This window comes from Chiloscyllium plagiosum, unplaced genomic scaffold (assembly GCF_037043375.1).
Source record: "Chiloscyllium plagiosum isolate Xiang-an unplaced genomic scaffold, Cpla_swu_hap1 HiC_scaffold_10, whole genome shotgun sequence".
In the NCBI taxonomy this organism is placed as follows: Eukaryota; Metazoa; Chordata; class Chondrichthyes; order Orectolobiformes; family Hemiscylliidae; genus Chiloscyllium; species Chiloscyllium plagiosum.
Window position 1 is genome coordinate 69,177,139 of NW_028270148.1, and position 26,355 is coordinate 69,203,493.

General features: G+C 42.5%; 1 protein-coding gene and 1 long non-coding RNA gene across 7 annotated transcripts in view; one reads left to right on the forward strand and one right to left on the reverse strand.

Annotated features, from left to right (window-relative positions):
- usp34 (ubiquitin specific peptidase 34) overlaps positions 1 to 26,355 on the reverse strand; it is a 381,006-nt gene that overhangs the window by 210,780 nt on the left and 143,871 nt on the right. For all 6 annotated transcript variants that reach the window (XM_087991428.1, XM_087991429.1, XM_043696074.2 and 3 more), the window contains 5 exons: positions 25,767 to 25,893; positions 15,559 to 15,706; positions 14,411 to 14,511; positions 13,648 to 13,857; positions 9,635 to 9,760 (listed from right to left, as the gene is read on the reverse strand). In XM_087991428.1, the coding sequence (XP_087847554.1) occupies positions 9,635 to 9,760; positions 13,648 to 13,857; positions 14,411 to 14,511; positions 15,559 to 15,706; positions 25,767 to 25,893 (712 nt within the window). The remainder of the gene's footprint in view (positions 1 to 9,634; positions 9,761 to 13,647; positions 13,858 to 14,410; positions 14,512 to 15,558; positions 15,707 to 25,766; positions 25,894 to 26,355) is intronic.
- LOC148148979 (uncharacterized) overlaps positions 22,481 to 26,355 on the forward strand; it is a 65,252-nt gene continuing 61,377 nt past the window's right edge. Inside the window, exon 1 of the long non-coding RNA XR_015758463.1 lies at positions 22,481 to 22,506. This is a non-coding gene — a long non-coding RNA (uncharacterized LOC148148979). The remainder of the gene's footprint in view (positions 22,507 to 26,355) is intronic.

Below are 26,355 nucleotides of genomic sequence, written 5' to 3' on the forward strand. Positions count from 1 at the left end.
AGAGAGAGAGAGAGAGAGAGAGAGAGAGAGAGAGAACGAGAGAGAGAGAGAGAACGAGAGAGAGAGAGAGAACGAGAGAGAGAGAACGAGGAGAGAGAGAGAACGAACGAGAGAGAGAACGAACGAGAGAGAGAACGAACGAGAGAGAGAACGAACGAGAGAGAGAACGAACGAGAGAGAGAACGAGAGAGAGAGAGAGAACGAGAGAGAGAGAGAGAACGAGAGAGAGAGAGAACGAGAGAGAGAGAGAGAACGAGAGAGAGAGAGAACGAGAGAGAGAGAGAACGAGAGAGAGAGAGAGAAGAGAGAGAGAGAGAACGAGAGAGAGAGAGAACGAGAGAGAGAGAGAACGAGAGAGAGAGAGAACGAGAGAGAGAGAACGAGAGAGAGAGAGAACAGAGAGAGAGAGAACGAGAGAGAGAGAGAACGAGAGAGAGAACGAGAGAGAGAGAGAGAGAACGAGAGAGAGAGAGAGAACGAGAGAGAGAGAGAACGAGAGAGAGAGAGAGAACGAGAGAGAGAGAGAGAACGAGAGAGAGAGAGAGAACGAGAGAGAGAGAGAGAACGAGAGAGAGAGAGAACGAAAGAGAGAGAGAGAACGAGAGAGAGAGAGAGAACGAGAGAGAGAGAGAACGAGAGAGAGAGAGAACGAGAGAGAGAGAGAACGAGAGAGAGAGAGAGAACGAGAGAGAGAGAGAGAGAACGAGAGAGAGAGAGAGAGAGAGAGAGACAGGGAGAGAGAGAGAGAACGAGAGAGAGAGAGAGAACGAGAGAGAGAGAGAACGAGAGAGAGAGAGAGAACGAGAGAGAGAGAGAGAACGAGAGAGAGAGAGAACGAGAGAGAGAGAGAGAACGAGAGAGAGAGAGAACGAGAGAGAGAGAACGAGAGAGAGAGAGAGAACGAGAGAGAGAGAGAACGAGAGAGAGAACGAGAGAGAGAGAGAGAACGAGAGAGAGAGAGAACGAGAGAGAGAGAGAGAACGAGAGAGAGAGAACGAGAGAGAGAGAGAGAGAACGAGAGAGAGAGAGAACGAGAGAGAGAGAGAAACGAGAGAGAGAGAGAGAACGAGAGAGAGAGAGAGAACGAGAGAGAGAGAGAGAACGAAGAGAGAGAGAGAACGAGAGAGAGAGAGAGAACGAGAGAGAGAGAGAGAACGAGAGAGAGAGAGAGAACGGAGAGAGAGAGAGAAACGAGAGAGAGAGAGAGGAACGAGAGAGAGAGAGAGAACGAGAGAGAGAGAGAGAACGAGAGGAGAGAGAGAGAGAACGAGAGAGAGAGACGAGAGAGAGAACGAGAGAGAGAACGAGAGAGAGAGAGACGAGAGAGAGAACGAGAACGAGAGAACGAGAGAGAGAGAGAGAGAACGAGAGAGAGAGAGAGAACGAGAGAGAGAGAGAGAGAACGAGAGAGAGAGAGAGAGAACGAGAGAGAGAGAGAGAGAACGAGAGAGAGAGAGAGAGAACGAGAGAGAGAGAGAGAGAGAGAACGAGAGAGAGAACGAGAGAGAGAACGAGAGAGAGAGAACGAGAGAGACGAGAGAACGAGAGAGAGAGAGAGAGAACGAGAGAGAGAGAGAGAGAACGAGAGAGAGAGAGAGAGAACGAGAGAGAGAGAGAGAGAGAACGAGAGAGAGAGAGAGAGAACGAGAGAGAGAGAGAGAGAACGAGAGAGAGAGAGAGAGAACGAGAGAGAGAGAGAGAACGAGAGAGAGAGAGAGAGAACGGAGAGAGAGAGAGAGAGAACGAGAGAGAGAGAGAGAGAACGAGAGAGAGAGAGAGAACGAGAGAGAGAGAGAACGAGAGAGAGAGAGAGAGAACGAGAGAGAGAGAGAACGAGAGAGAGAGAGAACGAGAGAGAGAGAGAACAGAGAGAGAGAGAGAGAACGAGAGAGAAAACGAGAGAGAAAACGGAGAGAGAAAACGAGAGAGAAAACGAGAGAGAAAACGAGAGAGAAAACGAGAGAGAAAACGAGAGAGAAAACGAGAGAGAAAACGAGAGAGAAAACGAGAGAGAAAACGAGAGAGAAAACGAGAGAGAAAACGAGAGAGAAACGAGAGAGGAAACGAGAGAGAAAACGAGAGAGAAAACGAGAGAGAAAACGAGAGAGAAAACGAGAGAGAAAACGAGAGAGAAAACGAGAGAGAAACGAGAGAGAAAACGAGAGAGAAAACGAGAGAGAAAACGAGAGAGAAAACGAGAGAGAAAACGAGAGAGAAAACGAGAGAGAAAACGAGAGAGAAAACGAGAGAGAAAACGAGAGAGAAAACGAGAGAGAAATCGAGAGAGAAATCGAGAGAGAGAACGAGGGAGAGAGAACGAGGGAGAGAGAGAACGAGAGAGAGAGAGAACACGAGAGAACACGAGAGAGACAACGCGAGAGAGAGACAACGCGAGAGAGAGAGAGACAACGCGAGAGAGAGAGAGACAACGCGAGAGAGAGAGAGAGAACGCGAGAGAGAGAGAGAGAACGCGAGAGAGAGAGAGAGAACGCGAGAGAGAGAGAGAGAACGCGAGAGAGAGAGAGAGAACGCGAGAGAGAGAGAGAACGCGAGAGAGAGAGAGAGAACGCGAGAGAGAGAGAGAGAACGCGAGAGAGAGAGAGAGAACGCGAGAGAGAGAGAACGCGAGAGAGAGAGAGAGAACGCGAGAGAGAGCGCGAGAGAGAGCGCGAGAGAGAGAGCGCGAGAGAGAGCGCGAGAGAGAGCGCGAGAGAGAGCGCGAGAGAGAGCGCGAGAGAGAGCGCGAGAGAGAGCGCGAGAGAGAGCGCGAGAGAGAGCGCGAGAGAGAGCGCGAGAGAGAGCGCGAGAGAGAGCGCGAGAGTGCGCGCGAGAGAGCGCGCGAGAGTGCGCGCGAGAGAGCGCGAGAGAGAGCGCGCGAGAGAGCGCGAGAGAGAGCGCGAGAACGAGAGCGCGCGAACGAGAGCGCGAGAACGAGAGCGCGAGAACGAGAGCGCGAGAACGAGAGCGCGAGCGAACGAGAACGAGAGCGAACGAGAGCGCGAGCGAACGAGAACGAGAGCGAACGAGAGCGCGAGCGAACGAGAACGAGAGCGAACGAGAACGAGAGCGAACGAGAGCGCGAGCGAACGAGAGCGCGAGCGAACGAGAGCGCGAGCGAACGAGAGCGCGAGCGAACGAGAGCGCGAGCGAACGAGAGCGCGAGCGAACGAGAGCGCGAGCGAACGAGAGCGAGAGCGAACGAGAACGAGAGCGAACGAGAACGAGAGCGAACGAGAACGAGAGCGAACGAGAGCGAACGAGAACGAGAGCGAACGAGAACGAGAGCGAACGAGAGCGAGAGCGAACGAGAGCGAGAGCGAACGAGAGCGAGAGCGAACGAGAGCGAGAGCGAACGAGAGCGAGAGCGAACGAGAGCGAGAGCGAACGAGAGCGAGAGCGAACGAGAGCGAGAGCGAACGAGAACGAGAGCGAACGAGAACGAGAGCGAACGAGAACGAGAGCGAACGAGAACGAGAGCGAACGGGAACGAGAGCGAACGAGAACGAGAGCGAACGAGAACGAGAGCGAACGAGAACGAGAGCGAACGAGAACGAGAACGAGAGCGAACGAGAACGAGAGCGAACGAGAACGAGAGCGAACGAGAACGAGAGCGAACGAGAACGAGAGCGAGCGAGAACGAGAGCGAGCGAGAACGAGAGCGAGCGAGAACGAGAGCGAACGAGAACGAGAGCGAGCGAGAACGAGAGCGAGAACGAGAGCGAGAACGAGAGCGAGAACGAGAGCGAGAACGAGAGCGAGAGCGAGAGCGAGAGCGAGAACGAGAACGAGAGAGAACGAGAGAGAACGAGAGAGAACGAGAGCGAGAACGAGAGCGAGAACGAGAGCGAGAACGAGAGCGAGAGCGAGAACGAGAGCGAGAACGAGAACGAGAGCGAGAGCGCGAACGAGAGCGAGAGCGAGAACGAGAGCGAGAACGAGAGCGAGAGCGAGAGCGAGAGCGAGAACGAGAACGAGAGCGAGAACGAGAGCGAGAACGAGAGCGAGAACGAGAACGAGAGCGAGAGCGAGAACGAGAGCGAGAGCGAGAGCGAGAGCGAGAGCGAGAGCGAGAGCGAGAACGAGAGAGAACGAGCGAGAACGAGAGCGAGAACGAGAGCGAGAACGAGAGCGAGAACGAGAGCGCGAACGAGAGCGAGAGCGCGAACGAGAGCGAGAACGAGAGCGAGAACGAGAGCGAGAACGAGAGCGAGAGCGAGAGCGAGAACGAGAACGAGAGCGAGAACGAGAGCGAGAACGAGAGCGAGAACGAGAGCGAGAACGAGAGCGAGAACGAGAGCGAGAACGAGAGAGAACGAGAGCGAGAGCGAGAGCGCGAGCGCGAGCGTGAGAGAGAACGAGAGCGCGAGCGAGAGCGAGAGAGAGAACGAGAGCGCGAGCGCGAGCGAGAGCGAGAACGAGAGAACGAGAGAGAACGAGAGCGAGAGCGAGAACGAGAGCGAACGAGAGCGAGAGCGAGAGCGAACGAGAACGAGAGCGAGAGCGAGAGCGAGAGCGAGAACGAGAGCGAGAACGAGAGCGAGAACGAGAGCGAGAACGAGAGCGAGAACGAGAGCGAGAACGAGAGCGAGAGCGAGAACGAGAGCGAGAACGAGAGCGAGAACGAGAGCGAGAGCGAGAACGAGAGCGAGAACGAGAGCGAGAACGAGAGCGAGAACGAGAACGAGAGCGAGAGCGAGAGCGAGAGCGAGAGAGCGAGAGAGCGAGAGCGAGAGCGAGAGCGAGAGCGAGAGAGCGAGAGCGAGAGAGCGAGAGCGAGATATCGAGAGAGAGCGAGATATCGAGAGAGAGCGAGATATCGAGAGATATCGAGAGAGCGAGATATCGAGAGAGCGAGATATCGAGCGAGAGCGAGATATCGAGCGAGAGCGAGATATCGAGCGAGAGCGAGATATCGAGCGAGAGCGAGAGCGAGAGCGAGAGCGAGAGCGAGATCGAGAGCGAGATCGAGAGCGAGATCGAGAGCGAGATCGAGAGCGAGATCGAGAGCGAGATCGAGAGAGAGAGAACAAGAGAACGAGAGAGAACGAGAGAGAGAACAAAAGAGAGAGAGAGAGAGAAAGAACGAGAGAACAAGAGAGAAAACGAGAGAGGGAGAGAACGAGAGAGGGAGAGAACGAGAGAGGGAGAGAACGAGAGAGGGAGAGAACGAGAGAGGGAGAGAACGAGAGAGGGAGAGAACGAGAGAGGGAGAGAACGAGAGAGGGAGAACGAGAGAGGGAGAACGAGAGAGAACAAAGAGAGAGAGAGAGAGAGAGAGAGAGAGAGAGAGAGAGAGAGAGAGAGAGAGAGAGAGGGAGAGGGAGAGCGAGAGAGAGAGAGAGAGAGGGAGAGAGAAAAGAAAGAAAAAAAAAAGAGAGAGAGGGAGAGAGAGGAAGAGGCAATGAAGAATTTGCAACAGCAACAGTATGTGATGATGGCAGATTGGGAAGGGGGAAAAAGTCTCAGATACAGTCACATAGATGGGTTAACTCCAGGAAGGGCAAGATAAGTCGGCACCTAGGGCAGGAATCCTTTGTGGATATACCCTTTTCAAACAGGTATGCTGTTTTGGAAAATGTAGGGAGTGATGGATTCTCAGGGGAATGAAGCATGAACAGCCAAGTTTCTGGTATTGTGACTAGCTCTAATGCATAGAGGTGTACATCGGGTTCCAAGAGATCTATTGTGTTAGGGGACTCTCTAGTCCGAGGTACAGACAGACGTTTCTGTGGCCAGCAGTGAAAAATCAGAATGGTGTGTTGCTTCCCTGGTGCCAGGATCAAGGATGTCTCAGAGAAGGCGCAGAATGTTCTCAAGGGGGAAAGGTGCCAGCAAGAGGTCATTGTCCACATTGGAACCAACAACATAGGAAGGGAAGAAATTGAGATTCTGAAGGGAGACTACAGAGAATGAGGCAGGAATTTAAAAAGGAGGTCCTCAAGAGTAGTAATATCTGGATTACTCCCAGTGCTACGAGCTAGTGAGGGCAGGAATAGGAGGATAGAGCAGATTGATGCATGGCTGAGGAGCTGGTGTATGGGAGAAGGATTCACATTTTTGGATCATTGGAATCTCTTCTGAGTAGAAGTGACCTGTACAAAGACAGATTGCAACTAAATTGGAAGGGGACTAATACACTGGCAGGGAGATTTGCTAAAGCTGCTCAGGAGGATTTAAACTAGTATGGTGGGGGGTTGGTGGGACCCAGGGAGATAGTGAGGAAGAGATTAATCTGAGACGGGTACAGCTGAGAACAGAAGTGAGTCAAACAGTCAGGGCAGGCAGGGACAAGGTAGGACTAATAAATTAAACTGCATTTATTTCAATGCAAGAGGCCTAACAGGGAAAGCAGGTGAACTCAGGGCATGGTTAGGAACATGGGACTGGGATATCATAGCAATTACAGAAACATGGCTCAGGGAGAGACAGGACTGGCAGCTGAATGTTCCAGGATACAAATGTTACAGGTAGAATAGAAAGGGAGGCATGAGAGGAGGGGGAGTGGCGTTTTTGATAAGGGATAGCATTACAGCTGTACTGAGGGAGGATATTCCCGGAAATACATCCAGGGATGTTATTTGGATGGAAATGAAAAATAAGAAAGGGATGATCACCTTATTGGGATTGTATTATAGAACCCCTAATAGTTGGAGGGAAATTGAGAAACAAATTTGTAAGGAGATTTCAGTTATGTGTAAGAATAATAGGGTAGTTATGGCAGGGGATTTTAACTTTCCGAACACAGATTGGGACTGCCATAGTGTTAAGGGTTTAAATGGAAAGGAATTTGATAAGTCTGTACAGGAAAATTTTCTGTTTCAGTATGTGAATGTACCTACTAGAGAAGGTACAAAACTTGACTACTCTTGGGAAATAAAGCAGGGTAGGTGACTGAGGTGTCAGTGGTGGAGCACTTTGGGGCCAGCGACCATAATTCCATTAGATTTAAAATAGTGATGGAAAAGGATAGACAAGATCTAAAAGTTGAAGTTCTAAACTGGAGAAAGGCCAACTTTGACGGTATTAGGCAAGAACTTTCATAAGCGGATTGGGGGCAGATGTTTGCAGGTAAAGGAACGGCTGGTAAATGGGAAGCCTTCAGAAATGAGATAACGAGAATCCAGAGAAAGTATATTCCTGTCAGGGTGAAAGGAAAAGCTGGTAGGTATAGGGAATGCTGGATGACTAAAGAAATTGAGGGTTTGGTTAAGAAAAAGAAGGAAGCATATGTCAGGTATAGATAGGATAGATCGAGTGAATCCTTCGAGTCTAAAGACAGTAGGAGTATACTAAGAGGGAAATCAGGAGGGCAAATAGGGGACATGAGATAGCTTTGGCAAATAGAATTAAGGAGAATCCAAAGGGTTTTTACAAATATCTTAAGGACAAAAGGGTAACTAGGCAGAGAATACAACCCCTCGAAGATCAGCAAGGCAGCCTTTGTGTGGAGCTGCAGAAAATGGGGGAGATACTAAATGAATATTTTGCATCAGTATTTAGTGTGGAAAAGGATATGGAAGATATAGACTGTAGGGAAATAGATGGTGACATCTTGCAAAATGTCCAGATTTCAGAGGAGGAAGTGCTGGATATCTTGAAATGGTTAAAAGTGGATAAATCCCCAGGACCTGATCAGGGTGTACCCGAGAACTCTGTGGGAAGCTCGGAAAGTGATTGCTGAGACTCTTGCTGAGATATTTATATCATCACTAGTCACAGGTGAGGTGCCAGAAGTCTGGAGGTTTGCTAACTTGGTGCCACTATTTAAGAAGGGTGGTAAGGACAAGCCAAGGAACTATAGATCATTGAGCCTAACGTCGGTGATGGGCAAGTTGTTGGAGGGAATCCCGAGGGACAGGATTTACGCGTATTTGGAAAGGCAAGGACTGATTAGGGATAGTCAGCAAGGCTGTGTGCGTGGGAAATCATGTCTCACAAACTTGATTGAGTTTTTTGAAGTAACAAAAAGGATTGATGAGGGCAGAGCGATAGATGTGATCTATATGGACTTCAGTAAGGCGTTCGACACGGTTCCCCATGGGAGGCTGGTTAGCAAGGTTAGATCTCACGGAATACAGGGAGAACTAGCCATTTGGATACAGAACTGGCTCAAAAGGTAGAAGATAGAGGGTGGTGGTGGAAGGTTGTTTTTCAGACTGGAGGCCTGTGACCAGTGGAGTACCACAAGGATCGGTGCTGGGTCCACTACTTTTCGTCATTTATATAAATGATTTGGATGTGAGCATAAGAGGTATAGTTAGTAAGTTTGCAAATGACACCAAAATTGGACAGCAAAGAAGGTTACCTCAGATTACAACAGGATCCTGATCAGATGGGCCAATGAGCTGAAGTTGCAGATGGAGTTTAATTTAGATAAATGTGGGGTGCTGCATTTTGGGAAAGCAAATCTTCGCAGGACTTATACACTTAATGGTAATGTCCTAAGTGCAGGTTCATAGCTCCTTGAAAGTGGAGTCACAGGTAGATAGAATAGTGAAGGCGGCGTTTGGTATGCTTTCCTTTATCAGTCAGAATATTGAGTACAGAAGTTGGGAGGTCATGTTGCGGCTGTACAGGAAAATTGGTTAGAAAATTGTTGGAATATTGCATGAAATTGTGGTCTCCTTCCTATCGGAAAGATGTTGTAAAACTTGAAAGGGTTCAGAAAAGATTTACAAGGATGTTGCCAGGGTTGGAGGATTTGAGTTACAGGGAGAGGCTGAACAGGCTGTGGCTGTTTTTTCTGGAGCATCAGAGGCTGAAGGGTGACCTTATAGAGGTTTACAAAATTATGAGAGGCATGGATAGGGTAAATAAACAAAGTCATTTCCCTGGGATCGGGGAGTCCAGAACGAGAGGGCATAGGTTTAGGATGAGAGGGGAAAGATATAAAAGAGGCTTAACGGGCAACTTTTTCATGCAGAGGGTGGTACGTGTATGGAATGAGCTGCCAAAGGAAGTGGTGGAGGTTGGTACAACTGCAACATTTAAAATTGGATGGGTATATGAATAGGAAGGGTTTGGAGGGATATGAGCCAGGTACTGGCAGGTGGGACTAGATTGGGTTGGGATATCGGGTCGGCATGGACCGAAGTGTCAGTTTCCGTGCTGTACATCTCCATGTCTCTAGAAATGTAGGATTGGAGTCACTTATAGGCCAGACAAATCTGGATGCTAAGTCTTGTTTTCTAAAAGATTTGTGAATTACTTAGGTTTTCAGGACAAACCAAAAGTTTCTATTTCCAGATTTGCTTTTGTATAACAAAGTCAAATTCTTAAATTGCCATGGTTGAATATAAACCTATGCCCCCTGCGTATTTAGTCTAGGCATCTGGATTATTAAAACATCAATCCTGCTCATGTGAACCACAAACATTGGCATGGAATAGTTGTATTAAATGGCCTGCTTAAGTGTTGTACATTCCTTGCAAAGATATACCACTATGCCCAGTGACTCTAACTGAAAAATGTAACTGCACACATTGCAAAGTGCTTTCGATTAGAGTAATTTTGAGCCACAGCCCTAAAAATAGTAAAACCATTAAAGATCATTTCTATTGCAACTTTGACTTCCCATCATTGTGAACCATTGTATATTTCTTTTTTCATTGAAATTTTATAATCGTTGCCTCACCTGTTCATCTGAGATGCTTTGAAAGGCCTGTAGCATGTTTGGACATGTAGGAAGAAGCATTAGCAATTCCCAAACACGTCTGGACAGATTTTCAGCATGAAGGTGCAATTCTTCGCAATGTGCAGTCTGCATGCAACATCAGGAAATAAAAATATCTTGTTAACTCAAATTATTAATCCCAAAACTGTTCAGTGATGAAATAAATAGAGGGAATCTAAACCCTTAAGTTTATTTTTAAACTAAAAACTTTTGAAACCAAACGTTTCTTCAATTCTATAAATATTTCTGAAATGTATGCATGGTGTGGGAGAATATATGGATCAATCTTTCACTTAAAATGCTGAACCTTTAATAAATCTTTTTTTTTAAAAAAGCTTCATGCATCCTTAGGATCACCATATTCATTCATTATGGTCAGAATTGTGCTAACAAAGCAAAATGCAAATACTTATAGTAGATGCTTAAATAGTTAATATGAAGGCAAAGATCATATGCCTAACTAACCAAACATAACACTTCATATAAAAAGCCCAAAGAACTGCAGATGCTGCAAATCAGAAACAAAAATAAAAGTTGCTAGAAAAGCTCAGCAGGTTTGGCAGCATCCAGAAAGAGAAATCAGAGCTAACATTTTGGGTCTGGTGACCCTTCCTCAGGAAGGGTCTTCTAAGGAAGGGGCACAGGACTGCAAACGTTGACTCTGATTTCATGACACTTTATGCTCAGTTTTCTAACTTTAACACAACAAAATATTCTGCGAAGCTACCTTAAATTACAATTGGCACTCAATAACATAGGTGTAACATAGCCTTTACTTTCTTGTCTTTTAAACTATTTCTACAGTGTAGGAAACTTAAATTGAAATTATTCCTTATACTTTTCCTCGACATACTTAAGTTATGTGATGGGTCGGCACCCTTGATCCAGACTTTATGGCATGAATTAAATACAAAGATCAAAACCTAACTTGTGCTACATGTAAAGACTATACTTTTTTTATTTTTCTGTATTTTTGAATATGAACTGAAACTGGAAAAGTATTGTATTCAAAACCAATCATGTGAAAGGAATTGCTGTGAAAACAGGGTTACTGAAACTAGCTGTATTTGGTGTCTAGCCTGGTGCTTTATTTAAGCAGTGGGGGAGAATTCTTTGCTGAGGAGTTGGCACCATCACAAAATGACAAGGGGAGATTTGGGTGTATATAGTGAAATCCACATGGTAAGAAACAGCTAATTGATTTGTGGACTTGTAACAAACTGGATGGAAAAAACCACCTGCCCACAGAGTATGTGGTTGGCTCCTGGGTAGCTGAATAGCTTATGGACTATATTGATAGAAGCCTTTTGACCACCAGAAGGAGACGTGGTGTGTCTCTGCAATAGAATATATCTGAAATTTGAAGAAAACCAGTGTATTGTCCCTCACTAGATGCTGTAAACTGCTGTTTTAACTAATAAAGCAAAAACTTTATAAATCAATTGTTCTGTGCTTCCTGCAAAAAACAAAAAGTGAGCAGACAACCAAAAACAACAAGCCCAAGCAAGCAAAAGAGAACATCTCAACAAACTCTGTGGGTAGGACAACTGTCTTCTCAGTTTTCCTCCATTCATAACATCAGTGATTTTCTTGTCTGCATCTACCTATGTGTTTAGGAGGAGTTCTATAAGGGAGTTAGCATTTTAACTAGAGTTATAGGTCAACAGTTTACAGATTCTAGCTACAAGTAAGCAACGATTCATTTGGAATAAACAGTAATTTTATTTTTCTAAGTACAAAAACCTGATCCTGGTTTCCTGTTTGCCTAGCCAAAACAAACAGGCAAACAGAGGAACTTTTGTGTATTTTGATAAAATGTTTACGTTTTGTGACAAGACCAGGAACGTTTGATTTCCAGCACACCACCCAAGTGAGGCATGATACATGAATAAAAGTGTACTCCAAATTAAAAAAACCCTTTAATTATAGCATATAACATGGGATTTCTGCCTCACTCCACTAAATAAATTCCTTTTATATTATTTTTAAATAGCTTCAGAGAATAAAGAGACTCTTCGAACATCTAAAATGTGACAGGACTATTGGTTGAAAGAGTTTTTTTTCAGACTTACACAATTTAATATACATTAAATCATTCGAATTTGAGTTCATTCACAGAACTTAAATCTCTCAACAGAACTAAACTGAATAGCTAATGTGGCAATAAAGGGCTCAAATTTCTGAAATTAAATCAGTCACGGTTAGATACGACAGTGCAAACTATTCATTAGAATACCAAAGTACTTGTCTAGTTGGGATCCAATAACCAACTGACCACTTGACTAATTCTAGAATGGGTCAGCAGATGGAATTGAGTGCAAGTGTGTGGTTAGGGTAGTGTTGTGGGATTGCTGCCTGACAAACCACACCTCCAAGAAGGCTAGTTGGTATATTAATGGAATCTGTCTTTTGACATTAGCCATCTAATGATAGGTTCTGATTACACATGATTTGTTTTTAAAAATGTGCATTATAGAGCAGAAGTTGAAAAAACTTCTTAAATTCTACTATATATAACAGATCTTTCTTCTCTTTTCTATATAACTAATTTTTATTTTTATGGATTTGTTAGGTTTTCATCATTCTTTATTTCAATTTACTTTCAGAGATTCCTCTACTACTACAACACATGCTCTGACGTCAGCAAACTCAGCCAATTATTAACTTTAATTATGTTAGTGGATTTAACCTACTTTCCAAACTGAATTGCGGTCCAAAGTAAAAGGCAAGAGCCTTCACAAAAGTAGCTTATGTATAAGGAGACGCTCTCTCTGGACCAATCCCTAATGCAGTCGAGAATAAGTGCTAGCTGGTCCTATTGCTTCCTCCAGAGTGTTCTCTACCCAAATGGAAGTCCAACTTATGTAAAAGATGGTTGAGAAAAGAATTACAAAATTGGTACTAGGGATGAAGAACTTCAGTTGTTTAATATGCAGTTCTTTTAGATATTTTTTCGTTGACCTGAAACTGATATATAAATGCAAGGTTTACTTTTTCTTCCATATCATCTTCCACAACTTCAACATTAACTTCAGCTATTCCCCTTGGAGAAAAGAAGATTCAGAGGAGATTTGAAAAAAGTATTGAAAACCATGAGGGAACTGGAGAGAATGGATTGGAAAAACTGTTCTCAATGGTGGAAAGAACAAGAACAACAGGGCACAGATTTAAGATAACTGGCAGCAGAAGTCAATGACAAGAAGAAGAAAAGCCTTTTTCATTCAGCAAGTGGTTTGGATCCAAAAAGCACTGCCCGAAAGTATGGTGGAGACAGTCAACTGAGGCTATCGTTAGCTGAAAAAGAAAATTTTGGAAAATGGATGGTAATGGTTCTAAGTGAAACACTCAATCTGAACCCAGTCCAAACACAATTGGTATATAGCTTCCTTTGTTTATGCAACCATTCTACGATTCTAGGGGGGGAAAAAAAATTGGCATTGGACTCAAAATGATGACCCAAGAATTAAGAGACCCAATATAGGGGGTCATTATGGCACAGTGGTTGTGTCCCTATCCCTGAAACAGAAGACCCAGGTTCAAGTGTCATAATATCCCTGAACAGGTCAATAACAAAATATTCAGGACCCCCAATATCTACCTTCAAAAGGTAACTTATATTTAGAAATTCCCTGCATAAATACTTCACATATTGAACATATCTTAAAGAAACAGATCATGAAAGAAGCTTTGACACTACATTATTGAACAGAAATTGTTTAATGCATTACTGATGTTGCAAAATGAAATTGCAGCTCAACTGTCTTGAATTGCGACCTGACACTCCTATTCATCAGTGGACATCCAAACTGACAAAGGAATCTGGGATTCTACTCAAAATCAAATAGAAAAACAACTTTAAATAGATTATTTGAGAAAACGTCTTAGTGAGATCACCTTCCGTTTTTGTACTTTATGATACAAACATGAGGTTTAAATCATGAACCTAAACAATCTATGCACTCAAAAGACTTTACCTCACTATCTTCCATGACTTGATCTACAGAAGGTGGTTTGAATGATGCCAGCATTTCAAGCAAATCAAACAAAGTAGTAAGATGCGGTTCTTGAAGGAGCAAAAGCATTGGAATATTTTCCTTTTGGGGAGGAGGTAGACAAGATGCAGGCAACTGAATACCATCTCCCTTGCGTTCTCTGCGTGGGGCTCCCAGTGATACAAATACCATCTGTAAAAATGCACATTTGAGTTATCCATTGTTGAACACATTAGTTGAAAAATATATATCATTGAATCAAAGCACACATTCCCTCCTCCATTACCTCCCGACAGGATTTTGGGGAATCATATTTTCAAGTTTGGTGGAAACGATGGTCTAGTGGAATCTTAACCAACAGACCAAGGTTTGAATCCTGCCACAGCAGATGGTGGAATTTGAATGTAATAAAAATCTGGAATTAAGAGTGTAATGACGACATTGAAACCATTGTCAATTGTTGGAAAAACTCATTAGGTTCACGGTTTCCTTTAGGGAAGGAAATGGCATCCTTACCAGGTCTGGCCTACATGTGACTCCTGACCCACAGCAATGCGGTTGACTCGTAACTGCCCTCTGGGCAATTAGGGATGGGCAATAAATGCTGACCTAGCCAGTGACACCAAATCCCATGAATGAATAAAAAGAAATTGTACATTTATGTCTTACATTTTAATAGTACAATATAGCCATAACCTTACAATTGGGGAAACTCCCCCACCTTGCCCAACTGCATTTTAAGCACCTGCATATCTTTAAATCCAAGTTCATGGAGTGTTTTCTCATCATAATCGGTGGTAAGTTCATGACCTGAGGAAATCATTCGAACAGGTCCCATAAGACCTCCTAAAACAAAAGCACAGAAAATTCAAAGTCTACTATTTTGATATCCTTGCATAGATACAGCTAAATTAAAACTGCTTGAAACAATTTTAAAATTCCATTTCGTGAAGCCATTATTGACATATTATATTCTACTCTTCACATTTATTTTTCTAACCAGAACAAATGTATTCATGTTCACAGAGGTATAGTTGAAAGGTAGAACTCATACAGACAATACTTTTTGTCTGCAAATGAGAAATCTTGATTTACAGGAGATGTTTAAAATGCAGTAATGCTTTCAGTCACTTAGGGAACCCCAAGCATTAACAAAATGCAATTGCAACTCAACTGCATTGAATTGCGACCTAATATTGCTATTCATCAGTGGACATCCAAACTGGCAAAAGATACTTGGGGTTCTACTTAGAAAATCAAATGCAAAAACAGTTTTATATAGGTTATTTGAGAAAATGTCTTAGTTGGATCACCTTCCACTTTTGTGCTTCTATGATCCAAAATGAGGTTTAAATCATGAACCAAAACTGTTTATACATTCAAAGACTTCACCTCACTATCTTCCATTGCTTAATCTACAGGTGGTTTGAATGATGCCACCACTTCTAGCAAGTCGAATATGCTAGTATGTAGTGGTTCTTGAAGGAGCAAATTGTATATCTCCAAACCCAAAATGCAAGCAATGTTAACTGAAACTACACATAAAACATGTATACCATTTGTAAACCCATGCATTCAATGGCAACAAAACAACAGGCAGAAAAACTAACACCTGAAATTACAACTCAGCTGATGAAAATTGACACTTATGCTCAAATCAGGGCACAGTAGCGCCATGGCAGGCAAACTGCCGAAGGCGATCAGGGAAAGCCAAGAGGGCAGAGGGGAGTTGGAGCCCATAGAAAAATATAAGAGATAAAGCTACTGGAACAGAACTGGAGGCCAGAGGAAGTGGTCATATTAGCACTCTAAGCCTGATCAGCATTATGAAACAAAAATTTTAAAAAAATATATTAAAGTAAATAATTATATATAAATTATTTACTGGCTTACCAGGAAAATCTCCTTGTCGACTGCTTTGGCCAAATTCTTGGAGTTGAGCTTGCTGACTCATTTGTTCTTTCTGTAAATTCTCATACCAGTGGGTAACTTCAGCCCGTAAGTCTGCAACTTGGTCACTGGGATACATTTCAATGGTCATCTAACAGAGATGATTTTTTTTTTTAAAAACATGATTTGCAATATTTATTTCTGCAGCAACCAGCACTGCATATTTTTCCATAAATTAAACATTTTACATATTAAATAACATTAGGATACTGTAAATGGGGGGAGGAAGAAATCAATTTCAGTTGCACAGCCTTTTTAATTCAGACCACTTCAACATAATATATGTTCAAAGAAGAATTAAAATATAATTGAAGTCAGGGATCATGGCCAAAAGGTGTTCTGTTAAAACTAGATTTAAACAATACTTGTACAGTCATCAATAAGAAACCAATAAAGTGAAATTAAAGTGATACTTAAATTAGAAGTCGTTAACACGACTATGACTTAGACGATGGCCCTTTTATGCTGTTGATATTCCAAACAATAATAAACACTGAATTCAGTGTTGCAATTTTCTGACATTGCGTGAAAATTCAACACAAAAATTGCAAATATATGCTACACAGGATAGGTTGATAATATGAATAGGAAGGGTTTGGAGGGATATGGGCCGGGTGCTGGCAGGTGGGACTAGATTGGGTTGGGATATCTGGTCGGCATGGACGGGTTGGACCGAAGGGTCTGTTTCCATGCTGTACATCTCTATGACTCTACGACTGCTGATGACTCAATTATTACTATCCCTGTCAAATGCTGTCATTGTCTATTAAGATAGCAATGTTGAATTATTCGCTGCTCAATCAAGAAAATTAAACTATCCGGAGTAAAAACTTAGTATCATTACTGACAATGCACCATGTCAGAACCAATATCTTCCCTGTTCCGTCAAATGTACACTAACCTGGACTAAAGTTAACACATTTCAATTATGAAATCATGATGTATTCAATACAATGGTTTTGAAGGATGACCAAACATCATTCAAAAAGGTATTACCATGCAGATTACTAGAAAAAAATTGAAACACTGTTACAAATAATTCTCTGTTTTGGTCAACAAATGGAAATATGTTAATTTCACAAATCCAAACAAACTAGATTGTGTAAATAAATGTCCAGAGAAAGAAAAAAAGGAAAGTTTTAAGCATGGAGACCAAACAATCCAAACACTGAGTGCACAATGCAGCACTGAATTCAATGTGAGGGCTTTAATGAAATGAACGCATGATGTCTAATGATCACATGACCAGAGTAGACAGGAAGGGACATTGATACATGATTGCATTTCAATCCAAACATCACCCTTTTTAAATACATGCATTACCCAAGTTAACATATATATGCATGACTGTTCTCATAACTGAACAGATCATTATTCCCATCAGACAATGCATCTGCATTGCTTACAGTCTTTATATCATGCTGATCTTTTAATGACACATATGCATGCTATCACTGACTGTTCCGGAGTGTTCTTCCCCCAGGGAATGACATTTCTGCATAATTTGGATAATTTATAGTTGTGGTGGTACAAGTTGTCATAGAGTCATATAAGGAGGAGAAAGTGAGGGCTGCAGATGCTGGAGATCAGAGCTGAAAATGTGTTGGTGGAAAAGCGCAGCAGGTCAGGCAGCATCCAAGGAACAGGAGAATCGATGTTTCGGGCATAAGCCCTTTCCTGAAGAAGGGTTTATGCCCGAAACGTCGATTCTCCTGTTCCTTGGATGCTGCCTGACCTGCTGCGCTTTTCCAGGATAGAGTCATATAATCCTACAGCATGGAGACAGGCTTTTAGGCCCAAACTGGTCCATGCCGACCAACATGTCTATCCACCCTAACCCCATTTCCCCTGTACATTCAATCCTTTTTTATCCAAATATTAGTCACAGGTCTCCAATCTGACAAGCATCCTTCTACTTTACCCTACGTTTCTTACCATCAAGCCAATTTTGTATCTAATTTGCCAGCTCGCCCTGAATTCCATGAGATCTAACCTTACCGAGCAGCCTACCATGTGGAACCTTATCAAAGACCTCACTGAAATCCATATAGATTGCGTTTAACCATCTGCCCTCATCAACCTTCCTGGTCATTTCAAAGAACAAACAAATTTGTGAGGCACAAAGCCATGCTGACTACTCCTAATCAAACCCTGTCATTCTAAATGCATGTATATTTTATCCCTCAGCATCTTCTCAAGTAACTTACCCACCACAGAGGTTAGGCTTACCAGTCTATTGTTCCCAGGCTTTTCTTTGCAGCCCTTCTTGAATAATGGCACAAGATTCACTACTCTCCAGTCTTCCGGGACCAACCTGTAGCTAACGATGATGCAAAAATATCAGCCAGGGCCCCCACTATTTCTTCTCTACCCTCTTGCAATGTTCTTAGATATATCTGGTCAGGACCAGGAGATCTACCCACTTTCATACAATTCTAATAAATTCAAAACCTCCTCTACTGTGATATGGACTGTCCCTAAGATATCACCACTAACTTCCCCAAGTCTTTACATCTTTCTCCATGGTAAACATAGAGGAGAAATATTTACTGAGAACCTCGCCCATCTCCTGCGATTCTACACATACATGTACACTTTGGTCCATCATGGACACTACTCTCTCTCGCTCGTTATTCTTAATCCTTTAGTATACTTAAAGAACCTCTTTGGATTCACCATAATCTTCTCAGCCAAGGCTGTCTTGTGCCTCCTTTTCGCCCTCCTGATTTCCATCTTCAGTAAACTCCTGTATTCCCTGGAGGTCTCCAGGGACTCCATTGATCCCAGTTACCTGTACCAGAGCTGCACCTCCTCCTTTTTTCTGATCAAAGCCTCAATATCTCTTGTCATCCAGGGTTCCCTATTCCTATCAACTTTGCCCTTCACCCTCACAGGAACATACAAACCTTGAACTCTTGCTATCTCACTTTTAAAGACCTTCCACTTGCCAGAGGTCCCTTTGCCTGCAAACAAACTACTCCAATCAACCCGTGCAAGCTCCTGTCTAATCCCATCAAAATTCGCCTTGGCCCAAATTAGAACTTGAACTTGTGGGCCGGTTTGTCCCTCTCCATAACTACTTTAAAATGAATAGAACTATGGTCACTGGTCCCAAAGTGCTTCCCCACTGTCACCTCCATCACTTGTCCCTTACCGAGTAGGAACCTCTATATACTGCTTTAGGAAACTTTTCTCAATGCACTTAAATTCCACCCCATCTAAGCCCTTAACACTCTGACAGTCCCAGCCTATGTTAGTAAAATTAAAATCCCCTACTATGACAACCCTACTGCTCCTGCAAGTCTCCCCAATTTCGCTGCATATTTGTTCTTCTAATCCCTGTTGACTACTTGGAGGCCTATAGTACAACCCCAATAACGTCGCCACCCCCTTCTTATTTCTTAGCTCCACCCACAAAGCCTCACCCTCAGTTATTTCATCTCTGACTACTGCTATGATAAATCAAAAATGCAACTCCCTCTCCTCTCCTTTCACCACCTCTGTCCCACCTAAAGCACCTGTACCCTGGCACATGAAGCTGCCAGTCCTGTCCCTCCCTAAGCCATATGTCCATAATATCCCAGTCCCACACACCTATCTGTGCCCTGAATTCATTGGCCTTACCTATCAGCCCTCTTGCACTGAAATAAATGCAATTTAGTCCAACAGGCATTCCTTGCTCCCTGTTGTATTTCAGCCTGACCTGAATCTTCAACTTACTGTTTCGGATCACTGTATCTCCTTTGAGCCTGACATTTGCTTCCCTGCTGTTGAGGATCCCACCCCTATCAATCTAGTTTAAACCTTCCCTTGCAGCACTAGCAAATCTAGCCACCAAGATATTAGTCCCCTTCCAGTTCACATGCAACTTTTTCCTCTTGAACAGGTCATCTCTGCCCCAGGAAAGATCCCAATGATCTAAAAATCTGAATCCCTGCCCCCTGCACCAATTTTTTTAGACACACATTCATCTGCCATATCCTCCTGTTCTTACCCTCACTAGCACAGTGCATTGGAAGTAATCTGGAGTTTATCAACAAGATCCTGTTTTTTTTTTTTTAAAACTTTTTTCCTAGCTCTCTTATAATCACTCTGCAGGACCTCATTGCTATTCCTACCTTTGTCATTTGTGCCAATGTGCACAATGAATTCTGGCTACTCACTCTCTCCCTTGAACATTCTACAGCGGCTCGGAGACATCCTGGACTCTGGCACCTGGGAGGCAACACACCATCCTGGATTCCCGTTTCTGGTCACAGAGTTTCTGTCCCCCTACCTAGCAAGTCTTCTATCACTAAGGTCCTGTCTACCTTTATCCTTTTCCATCATGCCCCAGAGCCAGTCATGGTGCCACCAACCTGGCTGCTGCTACTTTCCCCTGAATGGTATCCAAAACGGTATGCTTGTTTTCAAAAGGAGTGGCCACAGGGGATTCCAGCACTCTCCTTCCACACCCTTTGCCTTTCCTGGTGGTCACCCAGCTACTCTTTCCTTCCACCCTACGCGTGACCACCTCATTAAAACTCTTAAGCACTCAGCATCTCACATAATCCAGAGTCCGTCCAGCTCCCTAACAGTGTCTCCCAGAAGCTGCAACTGGGTGCATTTCCCACAGGTATAAGTCACTGGGCACAATGGAAGTCTCCTCGAGTTTCTATGTCCTGTAGGAGGAACATGCGACTGCCTGAACTGCCATAAAACTAAAAAGTTAAAAGGACTTTACCTAAGCTTACCTGTACTGTTACTCTCTGAAGCCTCTCGAGCCAAAGCCTTATTTCCTTCTGTTACCAATAAGTATTGCAATAACATGTCTCTCTATTCCTCCACCTTTTTTTGGTTAGAGAAGGGAAGGAGGGAAACATTACAGTCATGTGATGTTTGGGCCTTAAGCATCCCTTGACACTATGACTTGCACTTCAGTGCAAGTAACTGCTTGTCCGCGGAGGGTGTCTTGTCGTTCATTTCTGAAATTGGATTGCTGTGGACCTCTGGGCCTGATATTTGATGTGAGATATGTGAAGTTGGCACATCAAACCCCTTCCTGATCAGCTGCCTGCAGTCAAGGTAAAGTTTCTCTAGTTGGGCAAGTTTGGTTGCAAAGGTTTATCTGGTTGTCCACCTCCCATCGCACACAATCAAGGTGACAACTACTCTACACAGATCTAAAGTTGCCATTTGGGCTGACTTTGGTTGAGCGCACTTACTCTGACTTACCGCCAATGTTCAATGCTGACAACAGCTTCAGAGTTCTGTCAAAATGAAATCTGTCTTTACACGGATTTAGTCATTCACACCTTTTACTACTTCTGGCTGCATCTACTTCTTTCTTATTCAGAATGGCATTTATGTATGGAGTCACACCTTTTTACTGAACTACTTTCCACGCCTTCAGCAGCTGTATTTCTCCATTTGAGGATTGTCATGCATATATTTGTGTGGGATTTGCTCAATTTCTTTATGATTCCCTTGGCGATTTTCACCACCACCTCAGCCTTTCTATTTGACTGGCACATGTGGTATTGAACATGTCAATCGCTGAAAACTACTGTCACTCATGATAATGTTGGGAATATCATCTGCTAAAGTGTGCATTTACAAAGTTGATATTCCTAGTGGTCAACTGGTCCACCATGAAGTAGACAGAAAAGCAATTTACTGTGACAGATTACAAGTTCCTGAGAGTGTATAGATGTCAACCCCCATGCATGGTCTGTTTGGAATGTCATGTATTCAGCTTACTTACTTTGGTACTCAGTGGAAGAACTACACTGCCTGATTTTGTTGTTCACATTTGACCAGAACATCATATCTCACCTTCATCAGACTCTATATGTTGGTGGAGAAAGTGAGGTCTGCAGATGCTGGAGATCAGAGCTGAAAATGTGTTGCTGGAAAAGCGCAGCAGGTCAGGCAGCATCCAGGGAACAGGAGAATCGACGTTTCGGGCGTAAGCTCTTCTTCAGGAATGAGGCCTCATTCCTGAAGAAGGGCTTATGCCCGAAACGTCGATTCTCCTGTTCCCTGGATGCTGCCTGACCTGCTGCGCTTTTCCAGCAACACATTTCCAGCTCTATATGTTGGTGACATGATTGAGTTTTAACATTTTTCCTCTTAACTCCTTGTACAATATACCAATTTGGGCTGTCAATTCAACTTAGTATGTCAATATACTATTGTAAGTCATAGGTGTGTCCTGATGCTTTTGGGCTATTTTCTTATCACAATTTCCAACTGTTCTAAGTAGTTTGGAATTTGTTAGGTAGTTCAGATGATTGAACAAGATGTTTACTTGTTACATTCAATTGTCTGCTGTGTTGATAATTCCAGATCACGATGAACAACTGCTTCACACTGAATCTAGAAGATTTCACATTCCTTTGTAATATTATTGGAGTGCTGCGCTGGACAGCAAGCCTGAAATATACATCCGCTTTCCTTGCTTGGCTGTCACATCCACGTGGTATCTTTATAATGGATGTAAAATCCGTTGAAGTGGGTACTAATGTATTAAGGGAAATGTTTTGAAGTAACTAGAGGTCAGACTTGACTGTCGCTTTGTATCTTCCATGTAGAGTAGAGACCATCATTATTTTTATTTTGTTTTTATCATTTTTGGTTTGGAACAGAGAGGTGAAGTTAAGAATTGAACTTTTAAAACAGCTAGTGTTTGAGGAGAACAAGGACAGATGGGAAATGGCTTGGAAAATAATGCAACGTAATTATTGATCGAAGGACACCATAGATCAATCAGCATCAAGTTGTTGCTAAACTCGGGGTTGGCAGCTGATTGGACGTTGAATTTGTCAATCAAGTGAGAACTGGAGCTAACCAGCCAACTAGAGAATATTGATTAAAAAACAAGAAAAGAACAGGTCCTCACTGAGGCAAGAGGTAAGAGGCAGTGTGTTTTTGAGGCTTCCTGAGATTGTGCTGCTTTGTTTTGCTCACTCTCTAATTTCTCTCCTGTTACTAAATTATTGAATATTCAGAGTAAAGAATCTGTAAGAAATAAATAAACATTTCTAGAAATCTTCTGAAACTGTATGCATTAATCAGTGACTTTGGAATTCAAGACACACAGTTCTACTTGCCTGTTAACAACCCATTGTCCAAGAATATCACTAAGACCTGGTCAACATTTGAAACTGTTTAATGAACTGGCTAATTATAACTCTTATTTTTAATTTATTCCTTAGCCGTGCGAGAATGGGAGTTATGATCAAAAGGAGATGGGACTTTAGATCATAGATATTAATTAAATTACCTCATTATTTATCTGTACTTTGAAAGTGAATTATTAATAACAAATTGTTAATTATTGTTTAAGTTTGAATTTGGTGTCCAAGATCTGTTATTCATAAAATATAGTTAAGAACAACTGGGCAATTTAGGGGATCATTGAATGTTTTCATTTCAGTGTGTTGTGAATTCAGCGATAGAGAAACTGATTTGGTTTGGCTTACTATCCATGTTTAATTAGTAGCTGTTGATAAACATGCCCATAGGCAAAGCCAATGGTCTGATATTCCTTCTCAACCTGAGCATGAAATCACTCCACTTGTGTCAACACCTGACTACAAAAATAACTGGTTGTCCTTGCTGCATTTGAGCTGCTCCAAAGTTCAGTTTTGCTGGCAGCGCATTGCTGGGTGACTATATCACAGTATTTCAGTACTGGTATTGTCGTCACTAGTTGCTCGATTTTAGTAAATGCTATTTATTGTTCTGTGCCCCAATACAATGGCATATTCCTGGCAGTAAGCTGCATAAAATTGGACAAGAATTTTATTAAACAGTTGATAAAACCAACAAGATTATTGTACTGTTGTTATATCTGTTGGTCACTGTATTGCTGCTACAGCTCTCACCTTTTTAGAATCCAGACAAAGACTATTTACTGTCAATGCAAAGACTATGCAGAGGGGCAATTTTAGCTTTTTTTCTTGTTCAGCTTCATCTGGCAAGTTTCATTGAGCAGTTGCGCTAGATTCTGCGGTGACTACCTCTATGTATCTCCATATCCATAAACTAGCAGACCACCCACTTTAGCTTCCAAGCGAGGAAAATCTCTTAACCACCTCATGTTATCGGTGTTGACATTTTTCTGAGAAAGAAAAATGTCAAACAACCTGTGGAACCAATTTTATCTCATGAAGGGTGTCCAGAACGTGGTTAAAAGACTTCTGCTTTCATCCAGCTTCGTTTCACAGAATCTCTCTTGTAGTACACTGAGGTAACCTTCTTCACCTGTCCACTACACCTCCAATTTTGGTGTCAGCTGCAAATATACTAACCATACCTCCTCTGTTCGCAGCCAAATCATTTACATAAATGATGAAAAGCAATGGGGCCTGCACCGATCCATGTGCCACGGTTGGTCACAGGCCTCCAGTCTGAAAAGCAACCCTCTACCATTACCCTCTGTCTTCTACCTTCAAGCCAATTCTGTATTCAAGTGGCTAGTTCATTCAGTATTCCATGTGATCTAACCTTGCTAACTAGTCTACCATGAGGAAAGTTGTTGAACGCCTTATTGAAGTGCATACAGATCATGTCCACCGCTCTGCCCTCATCAATTCTTTGTTACTTTCTCAAAAAACTCATTAAGTTAGTGAGACACGATATCCTACTCATGAAATTTTATAAAGGATTAAATATAACCAAAGACTGAATTAATATGAAAAAATAAAGAACAAGACATTGTAATGTAGGAATCTCAAAACATAAGACCAAGAAAAATGAATATTTCCATGCAATTCATCTACATATCAAAATGCATTCAAAAACTAAGGCTGTATTATGTAATAAGAGGAAATCATAAATGCTTCTTTCTCATTCGGTCCATGATAATCAATCTAGTCATATTAATTTAAAAAGTGATGATGCAAAACACTAATTTAATTTTAAGTTGGATCTTAAGTGCTTGCTTTAAGTTGTCCAGATTAAGACCATAAAATACCAAAGTTTGTAATTTCTCTCAAACATGTTTCAAATAACAAATGTAAAATGTCACTCACAATATTAGTTTATAGGTACCCTCACAGTAATGGGGAGAAAGTGAGGACTGCAGATGCTGAAGATCAGAGTCCAGAGTGTGGTGCTGGAAAAGAACAGCAGGTCAGGCAGCATCCAAGGAGCATGCAAAAATCGACATTTTGGGTATAAGCCCTTCATCAGGAATGAGCCTCAGGATGCTGCTTGACCTGCTGTGCTTTTCCACCACCACGCTCTCGATCCACACAGTAATTTCATTGTACCTTGTGGTATACAGAAACAGTAATGCTGACTTATGAGAAATGTACAGTGATAATCGTAGGATAATTTTAATCTACACACAGAGTAGATGAGTCAGGTGAACAAATGTAGCTTGGAAGATGAGTTCAGAATGTTTTCAGGACAGTTTTCTAGATCATACATTCTAGGGATCAGACAGTAGGATGCTCTGGACGTGGAAACGTATAATAAGAACAGATGACCTCATAACAGCAGTACCCCTGGGTAGCAGTGATCGTAACATTGTCAGCTTGAATGAGAAAGGATCAAGTGGCAAAGAAGGCAGATGACAGGTTTGCCTTCACGGGTTGGGGCACCAAGTATCAAAGTTAATAAGTCATTTTGCAACTGAATAAAACTTCAGTTAGGTCACATTCGGAGTACTGTGTGCATTTTTGGCCATTGAATTGCTTCAAAGCCAAGCAGATCAAATTCTTGACAAAGGAGTCAAACATGATGGACTAGAAAGTAAGGTTGAGAAAACAAACAGATCAGCTATACATGTTGTTTAATAGCAGAACTGGCCCAAGGTACTGATTGGCCTAATGCTGATTCTGATATATACATACGTAGTAAGGTTTGAGATTTTGCTATATACAAATAAGTCCAAAATTATAATTTATTTGGCCAAATTTCATCAATGGGCAAGATTCAGTTTGCACTTGCATTTCCAGCATAATCTGATCTTAGCTCCCATTTTCCATTGTGTGAAATAACTTATTTTACAATTAAGAATAAATTCTGTAATTCACATTGTCATTTTTACTACAGGACATAAATTCACTTGGAATCCAAATTTACTGTAATATTATAAAAATTGAGATGAAGAGAGAAACAATGCAGCCAAGAATAATTCCATTGTATAAAATTATAATTACCTTATCAGGCAACCCAGCTGGTTGACAAACAATTCGTAACGGTAAAGACTGTTTATCACTAAGGGCTTTTAGGTGGCTGCTGATACCTGTACCCTCAATCTGCCATTGCCGCAAATGGTATGCAAATCTATGGATAAAATGCAAGCCAAAACTGCTATCAACAAGTGTCACATATTTTTCCTTTAACAAAGAGAAAATGTTTAAAATATTGGATTAGGATTTTCCTTTAGTGTTTGCTCATAACATAAAAAACAAACATGAAGTGCTACTTTTAATTGCGAAGTTGAAATGGATCAGTCTGCATTTCAATTAAGGAATATTTTAAAATGACTGCGAACCAATTAATTAAATAAAGCATTCAATTCCAATGAGGTTGGTCATTCCAAAATTTCAGTAAATTACAGCTTTCTAAAATGGACATTTTCAAGCTATGTGACCAATCTAAACATGCAATTATAGCCTGCAGTTACAGCACATATACACCACAGGAGAACGTTAAATCAGAGGCAATTAGTACGGCATGCTGGGCTGTTATATTTAGGGATATGCTTTAAGCTACGCTGGTTAAAAGAAAACAGCCAAGATTTTC